Below are 13,273 nucleotides of genomic sequence, written 5' to 3' on the forward strand. Positions count from 1 at the left end.
AATTGCTAACAATAACAACAACAAAAAGAATTCTGTGGGCTGCCAGTTTTTAAACATTAAGATTAATTTACTATAATTTTTAAATATCTGAGTGAGTGAAGGATAGTGTCCCACTGAATGACACTGTGAACTTCCTTAGAAGCTAATGAAAGAATTACACTTAAGCATCCAACTTACGGCAGACCCAACTGCTTTTCTACGGTAGCACCCTGATGACAACACTCAGTAATCTTCTCCAAGAATCTCCAAGTAATCTCCTTTTGCATCATAGGGGTGAACACAGACCTGTGCTAATGGTGACTAGCAGAGCTTCAAAACGTAGCAAGCAAGTACTAATACCCTGACTGGCAGGAAGCTGCAACTGCAGGGTGAGGAGTAGGCACCTGCACAGGACAAGATTCTGAGTCATGCCCTATCTGTCCAATGGTCAGAGGTCCTATTTGTCTTCAGGGCCATCTGAAGGCTCTTTGCACAATACAAGGAGACGTAAGTCCTGGGGCATGTCACTGACTTACTGCACGGGCCAGTGCCGAACTGGGCAATCGTCTCTACCTCACCATTTTCAAGTTTCACGATCCGACCATCCGCTGTACCAGTAAACATGGCATCTGTTTAAAAAATGAGAAGGATACAAGAATTATGGTGGTAGCCTATAGAACTGCAACCACACCACTCTTCTACAAGAAAGGTGGCCTGTTTATGCTTTTGTCTTCAGAGAGGGAATAGGAGTTCCAAAGATGAAGAAGTGCAGTCTGAAAATAAAACGTCCTTAAAGCCTTGCAGCAATAAACCCATGAGCCTAGGAGATTGGTACGTACGCCAGAGTCTTATTGCAGAGCAAGGTTGCAGTAACCTCAGCCCATGAAACTAGGAAACTAGGAGGATCACCCATCCTCCAGAGAGAATACAGCTCCCAACCAGCTGCTTAAGAGCCTGGGGCATGTGTTCATGTCAGCCACACATCAGTGTCTGCTGCTAATGGTGGTTATACCCAGTTAGGAGTCCTTCAGGATAAAACTGAAAACATGATTTTTCTCCCTATGCGTTCTCCTTTGAGGCTAGTATCTTCTGCCTCTATAAGCATCAATGTTAGCCATCTACCATGGCAACTTTCAAACAAGGCTGCAGTAGCAATCCTTGATGGACCCTGTGGGTCACAGACATAGTGGGATAACCCAAGAAACCCCATAACATCTAACCAGAATTGTCAATGAGAGGACTATCAGTTCCTTCAGTGTAGGCAAAAAAAAAAAAAAAACGCAAGAGCTGGTGAAGTACGGCAAGAAGTCAGGCCAAGTGGGAAGGGAAAAGTGCTCTCTTTGTAAGGTAAAAAAATGGAACAATGACTGCACTTTACTATTGTAAGTTCCAGTGTTAAATATCAAATTTTGATTTTTCACTAACAAAATTTATGTGGTTTACTAATGTAAATTTTTTTTAAGCAAAATTGAAAGTTCTATCATTAAACACTCTACATGAAAAAATACATCTCTCTCTGGAAACACTGCAAAAAAAAAATAGAATCTACGAAGATGTGCTGGTGTTTGGGTGTCAAACAGTAAGAGCTGGAAAGAGAAGGTAGTCAAATACAGCTAGAGGGGTGACTACTGATCTACCATTAAAAAGAAAAAGAAATACAGGTAGTCCCTGACTTACAGTGGGTCTCTGTTCCAATAACTCCCCTCGTAAGTTGGTTTTGACGTAAGTTGAATACCTCTTTTTTTTTCTTTTTTAGTTTTCATTATCACTGCCTTTTATTATCAGTATCTTTATAAATCTGATCTGGAAACATTACATAAAAACTGACAGATGTATTTTCACATTGTATGTAGCACATATTACTAAAGATAAAATGTGGGGGGATAAAAACATGGTTGTAAGTACTGTTCGTCATAACTTCAACATGTTGTAAGCTGGTGACTCTCTGTATAGGAATACTGGATACTTAGGTCCACAGCTATATCACGGATAATGGTATTTCAGAAGGATGAGAGAAAAGTCAAAATAAGTTGCTCAAAATAAGGCAAAATACAAATCCTCACAGTATTTTAAGTCTGTAAATATTTTCATTAACTTTATTTTTTTAATTGCTCAGCTTAATTCGTATTTTAATAGAAGATACCTTTCTTCCCATTGCTAAGGATGCAAGAATTACAATCAGACCAGATTCTAGTTCCTGATGTGTAACAGATGGTTTACTCTGAACGTACCCTTACATGTACCTAACAATGTGAGCTTTACAAACAAACAGTGGGAAGATTGTGAATCATTCACCTGCATTTCAAAATGAAATCTACAGAAAGAAAAACAGTTGGGCAATAATATCTGTCAAGTAACACCTACTGACAAACTTTGACAAATAAATTAATCACCAATGTCTATATTCTGCCTTTACCCTTTCATTTTAAAGAGACCAGCACTTTGAACATAATGAAGTGTTCCACAGAGTTGAACTCAAAAACGACCTGGTATTAGAGTGACACTGCAATTCTGAGAGGCAAGCACTCAGAAAGAGCCAGAGAGTACACTCCCATGGAGCAGTCTACTTGACATGTAGCATATCTGGAACCAAGAAGGGTGTCCAGATTGCCCCTGGTGGAATGAAAAATAAGGTCCAAGGCCTCCCATCCCTGGTGGTACTAAGAAGGACATCCAGGTCCCACTCAGTGGAGCTAAGAAGAATGTTAGAGCCTCCCACTCTAACAGTAACTACCATTATGAGCTGCTCCCAAAGAATCCACTCCTCACAACAGCAGACAGCCTCAAAGGCCCCACAGCATCAGACTCTGTAAGCCCACAGTATACTTACCCCCAATATGTGCTATGGACTCTGGCCCAATAAGTTGATTTTCAAATAGCCTTTTGGCCTGTCTCAATTTTGTATTTGGCTGCAGAACACCATGCAAGAAAGGAGGTTCTCTGAAGCTGTAAAACAATGCAATTGCAGTAATTTGCCTATAAAAAACTTCAATAACATCATTAGTTGCCAAAAATACAAAGGTTTAAAAAAACTACTTTAGAACATCAGAAAACGTCACAGTACAAAACAAATATGAAAATAGAACTCTGGCTAGCACCAGGCCTTGGGCCTGATTCAATGATCAACTCAGCAGGCACCTGTCACCTGAAAGCACTCAGGACCCCTGCAATCCTCTAGATACTCGCATTCCTCCATCCACAAATCCAACATCTCACAATGCCTCACAGCAGGCTAAACCTCCTAGCATTTTCCAATTTATACAACTGTGATATAGATACTGTGTTCTCCAAAAAGATATGCTGAAGTCCTAACCCCCCCATACCTGTATACATGAGACAGGGACACATGTAAGGAATGGAAACTGCCCCAGCTGTATTTTTTTCTGATGACTACTTTTTGTAAATTGCTTAAATTACACCTGCTGATAGGAACTGGAAAATTGTGACATATACTTAAGTTAAAATTAGGTTGCTTAAAAGTCTTTGCTGACAATGATTACAAAATGTAAGAAACTGTGACTAATGAAACTGCTATTAGCAAAGTATGAAATCACCAGTTTATTTATTGCAGATTCTCAAGTGTGGCGTCAGCATGTAAGACCCTGTGACAGTGTCCATCTTGATCTACAGCAGCATCCATTTTGAACAAGTAGGTGCCCAGACCAATTCAGAAGACAGAAGCACAAGAAGCCAAGAATCCAAATAAGGGAAAGCATGAAACCTGAGCACTTGATTTGCCAACTGCATAGCTTCCACATTATGTCCCCTATAATTGGTGTAAGCCGACCAGAAATCTTTGGCAGTCCAGCTATCGTGCTATATGCCTAGTTGTTGTCCCACTGTACAGCCTTGTGTATTGTTTCATTAAAGGCTCGTTCTCTATAAACTACCTCTGTCTCTGTGATTAATTCTCACGAGAGCCCACTTGGGGCCTTGAGGGTCCCCCGTCCTGTAACAAACATAACCTTGTCTGGATATAAATATAAAACATCTTTGAAGATGTCTTCCTTTAACAAGAGGTCATAATGGAGCAGGTGGGCCCTAACCCCATCTGAATGGTGCCTTATAAAAGAGGAGAATAGGCAGAGAGACAGAGATGGACAGAAGAAACATGGTCATGTGATAACAGAGGTAGATGCCAGTCAAAGGACACTGAGGATTGTCAAAAGCCACAAGCTAGGCACAATCTCTCTCTCAGAGCTTTCAGAAGGAAACAGCACAGCCATTACCCTGATTTGGACTTCTATCATCTAAAATTTTATTTCTGTTCTTTCTTATTTATTAGTGCTTAAGGAGCTCTGGTGGCCTAGTGCCTAAGGCATTTGACTGCTAATCAGAAGGCTGGCGGTTCAAACCCATCAGCCACTCCTCGGAAGGAAGGTTGGGCAATCTACCACCGTAGTGATACCGACTTGGAAACCCAAGGAGGGTTCGCTATGAGTCAGATCCAACTCGACGGCAGTGCATGCAATGCAATGCGAAGGCACTTGACTGCTAACCAGAAGCCTGGCTGTTCAAACCCAGCAACCACTTCTCGGAAAGAGGATTCAGCAATCCACTTCCATACCACCCCAGAGACCCAAGGAGGTGGGGGGGGGAGCTATGAGTCGAATCAACTCAATGGCAGTGGGTCTGTGGGTTTTGCTTTTTTTTTTTTTTTTTTTTGCTATTGTGATTTGAGTAAAAGTTTACAGAGCAAATTCATTTTCCATTCATGACATTGATTGCAACCCTCACAATTAACAGCTCTCTTCCCACTCCCTCCCTTACGAAAAGGTAGTTACCTTTTCCTTGTGTTATTCTTTCCTGAGCATTATTGCCCCCTGGGCTATCTCCCTGTGTAAATGCAGCCCTTCTGATGTCTCATGGTTGACTGTTCTAAGGAGTGCATCTATGTGGTGTAACTGATCACCTCATAGGCCCATTATTTGGCTGGTATTTAAGCCAAGGGAGTGAGTTCCATTCCAGGTCTGAAGGACAAGTTGGGGTCATAGTCTTGGGGGTTTCACCAGTCTCTATCTGACTAGTAAACCAGGGTCTTTTATTATGATTTTAAGTTTTATTCCACAATTTTCTCCCACTTTACCCAAGGTCTTCAATTTTGATCCCTTGCTGAGTAGTTGGTAGTGGTAGCTAGGTGCAATCTAGTTCTGCTCTCAGGGTCATTTAGGTTGAGGTTGCTATGGTCCACTTGTCCCTTGGACTAATTGTTTCTGCCTTTGATTTTTTTCACTCTTCTTTGCTGTGGATGAGGAGAGACAAATTGTTGCATCAGACGGCTGCTCGCAGCTTTAAATCTACCCAGTTTTATGCTATTTTGTTACTGCAGCCCTAGAAAACTAAGACTTCTGGCATTTATTTTTCCAGGAGATGCCTAGCCATTAACATTCAATTGAGATGGAAGCAGAAGTATGGACATTTCACACCTTGCTCACCTCAGACCACAGTCTCCTCTGCCAGCTTCTCTTTAATCCAGTAGCCTTGCTTCCTGCTTCAGGGAAGAGAGCACAGATACTGCCTGTAGCTCCCCATGCCTAGTAACAGGTATGGCAAGGTAAGTTCTGCCTCTGCCTATCTAATGGCATGGGCCACCAGGGCTTCTCTCTAAAGACTAAACCTCTACCAGGCAGAAGACCCCCACCTCCTCACACAAAGACACAATCTTCCCTCCCTGCTGAGTCATCCCCATCCAATGTAAATGTGTTCCTTCACCAGATCCATCTGCCAATCCTGCTAATGCCACCTTCAAATCATGCATATCATTGATACTAAGCTCCCCAGTTATCTGCTACATCCTGGTTCAAGCCACCACCATCTTGGCCCCTGGACTGCCACAAGAACTTCCTGCTCCTCCCTGGTAGCCTACAATGCAGTCTCAACAAAGCAGCCAGTGAGGGTCTTCTAAAATAAAGCCAGGTCACTTGTCTGTTCAAACCCTGCAATGGGCTAGTCCTTTCAGCAACCCTATAAAATTATGACCTTCACCTCTCTCGCCTCCTCTCCTCCTCTCCCACTGGCTTGCTCCACTCCAGCTACTCTAGCCTCTACTTGCTATTTCTTCATCAAACATCTCCCATCTTAAATCTTTTGCCCTGGCTGTTCCCTCCACCTGGAACATAACTCCCACATCATTTCCTCTTTATTCAACTCTCACCTCACAGTGGGGCCCATTCTGACCACCCACTTTAATATTCACCCCTAAGCCTGGTACCCTTATTCTGCTTTTTCACTGCATGCATCACCTGCTCCCATACTATATAATTTACTTCTCATAATGTTTCTTGTCTGTCTGTTCCCACTAGGACATATGCTCCAAGAGATCAGTGACTGGTGTCTGCATTTTTCTCTGCAGTATCCCAAGGACCTGCAAGTTACCTGGCATAGAAGTGACACCCATAAATATGGTAGAAGGAAGGAAAGGAAAGATGGAGGGAGGGAGGAAAAAAAAAGAGGGAGAGTGAAAGGAAGGAAAGGAGGAGGGAGGGAGGAAGGAAGGGTATCTTAGTTTCCTAGTGCTGCCATAACAAAAAATACCACAAGTGATGACTTTAAAGAACAGTTTATTGTCTTATAGTTTGGAAGTTTGTTGTTGCTGTTATGTGCCGTCAAGTTGGACCTGACTCATAGCGACTCCTCCTTGGGTTTCTGAGGCAGTATCACTATGGAAGTAGATTGCCCCATCTTCCTTCTAAGGAGTGGCTGGTGGGTTTGAACCACCAGCCTTCTGATTAGCAGTCAATTGCCTTAGGCACTATGCTTACCAGAGCTAGGAGACTAAATTTAGGGCATCAGCAAGGCCATGCTCTATTCACTCTAGATCATTTCCTTGATTCTTTCAGCTTCTCTGTACCTGAGCATTTCCTGGCATTCTTTGGCTAGTAGATGGGTCCACATGGTATCTTTCTGTGTACATGTGTGTGTCTCTGTGTCTGTTTTTTCCTTTTTTAAAACACTATGCAGAAGGGTTAGGTTTAGGACTTAACCTACTCAGCATGACCTCATTACCATAACATGGTGCAGTGAATTAGTTGGTGTGGCTTTTCCAGCCACAGTCTTTGTAACTCCCACCAGATTACTGTGCTGAGTCAAATCCAACTCATAGCTACCCCTCCTTGGGTTTCTGAGGCAGTTTACTACAGAAGTAGATTGCCCAACCATCCTTCAGAGGAGTGGCTGGTGAGTTTGAATCGCCAGCCTTCTGGTTAACAGTCAGATGCCTTAGGCACTACGCCACCAGAGTTCCCAATTACTAGGTGGGACTACGCAAATAAGGTATGTAGGACTCTGATGTTGGGATTACTCAGTTTTGTCACTCTACCAGGCTTAAAATGAGCCTTCTGGTAGCATAGTGGCTAAGGCACTTGACTGCTAACCAGAAGGCTGGCAGTTCAAACCCACCAGCCACTCCTGGGAAGAAAAATGGGGCAATCTACTTCCGTAGTGATACTGCCTTGGAAACCCAAGGAGGGGGTCGCTATGAGTCGGGTCTGACTTGATGACACATAACAACAACAGAGGCAGAAAGGGGGATCTCACTGCCATTAAGAGAAAAGAGCTGAAGGTGGAATGGAGCACATCCTTGGACCTGACATCCCTGCGCTGGACCTCCTTGGCAGAGACGACTGGTTGAGGTGACCAGCTGAGGTGACCACAGAGGAACCAAAAAGCACAAGATAGAGTTGTGGGCCTGCCGGCCCATGGAGCAAGAAAGCCGAGTGTCTTTGAGCAGGAGGTTTGATGGCAGAGTGGGGTACATATAGGTATAACTAGCAGCAGAGCTAAAGGAGCTTTGTAGCACTTGCCTGAGCAGGGCAGAGACCTGGTCAACAGGCCAAAAGCCAGAGAGGTGTGCCTAAAGACATAGCACTGTCCTGATTAAAAAACTGTATCCTGAGAGCATTCCCAAACCTGAATTTTGGCCTATTACTTCCCTAACACCACCACTACACCTGGTAGTGTAGTGCCAAGGCACTTGATTGCTACCAGAAGGCTGGAGGTTCAAACCTACCAGCCACTCCTCAGAAGGAAGGTTAGGCAATCTATTTCCATAGAAAAACCTAAGGAAGGGTCACTATGAGTCAGATCTAACTCAACTGCAGTGAGTTTGGTTTTGGTTTTATGTATGTAAGCTTTACTGGTTTTGCTTCTCTAGAGAACCCAGAGTAACACATGTGGTACCCGGAGTGGTTATAGAGAGACAAAATCATAAGGATAAGTTTCCTAAATTGGTTTTCACCAACTCTCTCTTTCGGTGCTCCTATTTGATTAATCATAAAGGCACTGGTGACTCTGCCTCCATTAGAAAAAAGGACCCGGGTAATCTGTGGCATGAGGTGGCAACACTCATACACAAAATACCACCACCAATAGATCAAGTATTTTTGAGAAGTGAGGCTCCAGATGATTGTCTGTTTGATACTTTTCTGCAATTTTGTCAGCATGCGGAGTATAAGGAGGCTGTCTGGTTGGGCCAACATATGCTAGACAAAGTGGTAAAAGAGTGAGATGAGGTCAGGGCTGCTGAGTCATAGCTCAAGCACCATATAAAAGACCTCAATGTTTCCATTTGTGCCATGAAAGAAAGCTTTATTTCTTCTAATAACAGAGCTGATATTGCTGAACCCAGAGTCTTATTGTAAGGGTGGTGGAATTACAAAACCAATTGAACTGCCACACCAGAATGGTGCCTGAAGTTAAAGTGAGGGCACTGATTGGGAAAAAATGGGATCCTGAATCCTGGAATGGGGACATATGGGCAGATAGTCAGGAAGAAAAGGTATAGAGTCTGTAAATTCTGTTGAATCCCTTCTGCCAACAGCACCATCCCTTCCATTTGAAGGGATTACTATAAAACCATTTCCCTTCTACCTCTGATGGGATTAACCCAACTGCTCTTGCTGGGTCATTGCCTGAGGTAGATGCCATGGAAAACATTGCTGAATGTTATCAGCAACTGCCCAAACCACCCACTGTTGCTGCTAACCCTATAACGAAAGTCCAAATGAACCCCAAAAGGTGAAATACAAAGGGTGACTGGGGAAGTGGTACGCTACACCTGAAAAGATCTACTTGGTTTTGCTAACATGTACAGACAGAAACCTTGAACATATGTGTGGGAATGGCAACTGAGGGTGTGAGATAATGGTGCAAGCAATGTAACATCGGATCAGTCTGAGTTTATTGATTATGTTGTTGCTGTTGTTATGTGTCATCGAGTCGGCCCCGACTCATAGCAACCCCTCCTTGGGTTTCCGAGGCAGTATCACTACGGAAGTAGGATTGCCCAACCTTCCTTCCGAGGAGTGGCTGGTGGGTTTGAACCACCAGCCTTCTGGTTAGCAGTCAAGTGCTTCAGCCACTATGCTACCAGAGCTCCTTTACTGATATAGGGTCACTAAGTACAGATTCTTCATTCAATGTTTCAGTTCGAGAGGTTAGGAAAGGATCTAATTGCTTATTTGGTTGGCTTACTGAAGCATGGCTTATGTGACGGTCTACCTTAAGTCAAGCTGACTTATCAGACATGCCTTAGTATAACGTAGAAGAAGGTATCCAGAGAGTTAGGGAAATTGGCATGTTAGAATGGATTTATCAGATTAGACCCCTAGACCCAGAAATGGAGAGCCCAGAGGACACACCTTTTAGCACTACCAAAAAACCAAACCAAACCAAACTCATTGCCATCCAGTCTATTCCAACTCACAGCGACCCCTCCTTGGGTTTTCAAGGTGGTTTCTCTACAGAAGTAGATTACCCAGTCTTCTTTCCAAGAATTGGCTGGTAGGTTTAAACTGCCAGCCTTCTGGTTAGCAAGCAGTCAAATGCCTTAGGCACTATACCACCAGAGCTCCCTTTACCACTATGGTGAGGAACAAATTCCAGCATCCTTGAAGACTGCTGGGATTGCTATTTTATGTAAGCCAGATTTGACAGTGGGAACTGCCCTAATTCAACTAAGACACTTAACTCCAATAAGGCTGATTGGACCCTGTGGTAGTAAGGGACAAATGGTAGCAGTTAATCGACAAAGACAAGGTGGGTGAGATACATGGCAAACCTACTAGATATTTAGTTGATCTGTACAGACAGAAGAATTCTAGGTCAATGAACAGCAGTCTAGATTGAATCACCAGAATACAGTCATGGCCCCTCAATCAATTCCCAAACTTGAGTCAGTTTACAGACCCACCACCCTTTGAATAAAGGGTAGGCCAGGTCCTCTTTAGGAAGGACACCACTACATTGCCAAAATTTATAATGTCAATCTTTCTCCCAGCCTTCCCCCAAGGGATCTGAGGCCTTTTACAAGAGTGACTATTCACTAGGGAAAAGAAAATAATCACACTTTTCAAGAATTACTGGATAGTGGCTCTGAACTGACACTAATTCCAGGAAACCCAAAGCACTGTGGCCCACCAGTAAGAGTGGGGACATATGGAGGTCAAGTCATTGATGGAGTCTTAGCTAAGGTGCGTCTCACAGTGGGTCCACAAACCCATCCTGCTGTGATTTCCCCAGTTCCAGAATGCATTATTGGAACAGATACACTCAGCAATTGGCAGAATTTCTACATTGGGTCCCTGACATGTGGAATAAGGGCTATTATAGTAAGAAAAGCCAAGAGGAAGCCATTAGAACTGCCTCTACCTAGAAAAATAGTAAACCAAAAGCAATACTGCATCACTGGAGGGACTGCAGAGATTACTGCTGAATCAAGGATTTGAAGAATGCAGGGGTGGTGATTGCTACCACATCCCCATTCAATTCACCTATTTGGCCTGTGCAAAAAACAGATGGATCTTGGAGAATGACAATGGATTATTTAAATTTAATCAGGTGGTGACTTCAATTGTAGCTGCTGTTCCTGATTTGGTTTCATTGCTTGATCAAATTAGTACATCTCCTGGTACTTGGTATGCAGCTATCAATCTGGCCTAACACAATCATCATCAAAATATGTTGCAAAAGATGCTGTCCAACACCCTACTGAGTCAGTGTGTCCCTGCATACTGTGTCCACGACATCCCTCTAGTCTCCCAAACAAGGGGGGGGAGGGAAGCAGGGCACTTTGAACAGCAGTTTGGGTCAGCCCTGAAGACTTCCTGGTGACTTCACTCTCTTAAGTATTGAAGCCCATGATATAATAATCCATTCTGAAAGGGTATCCCTCTCTCTCTTCCATCTTCCACTAGTCTCCTGGTCTGTTTTCTGTATTTCTCAAAGATTTCTAACTGGGTCTCAGGTTTCATACTCAAGTCACTTAGCTTCTTGGGAGAAAAGTAAAAGCTCGCTACCATCAAGTCAGATCCAACTCATAGTGACCCCACCTTGGGTTTCCAAGGTGGTATCACTACGAAAGTAGATCGCCCAACCCTCCTTCCAAGGAGCGGCTGGTGGGTTTGAACCTCTAACTTCTGGTTAGCAGTCAAATGCCTTAGGTACTACGCCTCCAAAGCTCACTTAAATCCACTGAAGGTTCAGGCCTATCCTATCTCTTTGCCTGACTCCAAATCCTGGGCTTCAGAGGTGACAGAAGCAGAGCAAAATCTAAATAGTCCTGCTTTTCTCAATCATCACAACATGTACAAACCTCCAAAGAGCAGTACTCTCTGTTCTGTCCTTTTTGCCCTGAACAAAGCCTCTTTTCCCACTGTCATTAGAATTTTTTTCCCAAATCTCAGCCCATTCCAATTCTTACACTCTCTGCCAATCTTTTGCTTTTGTTCTTCATTTTGGAACCAATCTCACAATTTTTGTGCAATTCATTCTCTAAATCTGCCCTCATGAGTGCAGTCTATCAGCCACAGTGGTTTCACTGAGTTTCTTCTCCCTGACTTCCTCATCAGCTCACCTATGACTACACAGGCAGAATCTACTTTGTAAAGCCTCTTGGGCCATGTTTCCTTTGAACTTCTGCTCAAGGGTACTGTTCTGGTTAGCTACTCCCACTCTTGCAGGAATATACCACAAACAGGATGGCCTGTACAAATGAGTTTATTCTCTTACAGTTTGGGAGGTCAGAAGTCCAACTTCAAAGTGCCAGGCTCTGGGGGCGAGGTAAAAGCCTCTCGACCTTGAGCTTCAATTCTGCCTCTTGCTCCCAGCCCACTGAAGCTAGAGGGATCTCTTCACTCAGGCAGCTACTTGCTGATGAGGCTAACAAACCCAAGGTCCACAAATAAAATGGCAAAGTCCCGATGTTACCAAACCATATGGCAGGCCATTAATTCAAATCCACTGAAAGTCCCAAGGTCAGCAGAGCATGGCAGGCTGCTGAACAATGACACAGCTAGATACAGAGTTCAAGCATGCCATCAGCTAGAGACCATTCCCAAAGCTGTTTCTTAATATATGGGAAGTAGATCACATCCCTAAAGCAGCTACTCAGCTGCTTGTGGTAGGGCCCACCATGGAGCTGACTGCCAGTCTCATCATGGGGACTAACTACCACCAGCTGCCCAGCCACTCAACCAGGCCCAGCCAAGTTGACACACAAACGTAACCACCACAGGTACTTACCTCTTTCCTTTGAATTTTTCACCTCTCTTTCAACACATAAATTGGCATTTACATTTTTGATATCAAAATTTTTCAGTCACTCAATCTTCATCTATCCCTCTCAAACTCAAAAACTCAATTTTGTTTACTCTCCTCTTCTTCTATCAGCAGGAGAAGGGTCCTTCTTTTCCAACCTGTGCTTTAGATCCCCACCTGATACAATGCCCTCCTTCTCTGACTTAGATAAGTAGATTACCCCTAAAGGGTCAGGTCACCTTCTATGTGTGGCAGACTGACATCCTTTGATATGTTGAGTGGGATTAACAGGAGAGAAGTCCTCTCCCAATACATCATAGGAGTCCTTGAGATTGCTGAACCAGGCCCCTTCTCAGAGGATACCATATATAACCTCAGGTCTACTTTAGGCAGTGCTATGTGTGAGGATCCACTGGCACACCAGGAACTACAGAGCTAGAACTCTTAGAACTGCTCACAGTCCCCACACCTTCTTCTAATCTCAATCTCACACTAGTTAATTGTGTTTTACAGCATCTTTTTCTTAATTCTAAATTCAACATAAAGTTGACCTGTGTGTGTGTGTGTGCATGTGTGTGCATGTGTGTGTGTAGCTCTGGTGGCTTGGTGTCTAAGGCATCTGACTCCTAACCAGAAGGTTAGAGGTTCAACCCCACGAGCCACTCTGTGGAAGAAAGACTGGATAATCTACTTCTGTAAAGATTTACCACCTTGGAAACCCAATAGGGGTCACTATGACTTGGAATTGACTCAATGGCAT

At 43.6% G+C, this 13,273-nt stretch overlaps 1 protein-coding gene across 1 annotated transcript in view; it reads right to left on the bottom strand.

The window, feature by feature from the left end:
• LOC103208467 (adipocyte plasma membrane associated protein) overlaps positions 1–13,273 on the bottom strand; it is an 89,724-nt gene that overhangs the window by 29,322 nt on the left and 47,129 nt on the right. The window contains exons 3-4 of the mRNA XM_007954174.1: positions 2,810–2,925; positions 516–608 (exon numbers count right to left, since the gene is read on the bottom strand). Coding sequence (XP_007952365.1) covers positions 516–608; positions 2,810–2,925 — 209 coding nt within the window. The remainder of the gene's footprint in view (positions 1–515; positions 609–2,809; positions 2,926–13,273) is intronic.

Source organism: Orycteropus afer, unplaced genomic scaffold (genome assembly GCF_000298275.1).
Source record: "Orycteropus afer afer isolate SDZICR_OR568_19922 unplaced genomic scaffold, OryAfe1.0 scaffold00440, whole genome shotgun sequence".
Classification (NCBI taxonomy): domain Eukaryota; kingdom Metazoa; phylum Chordata; class Mammalia; order Tubulidentata; family Orycteropodidae; genus Orycteropus; species Orycteropus afer.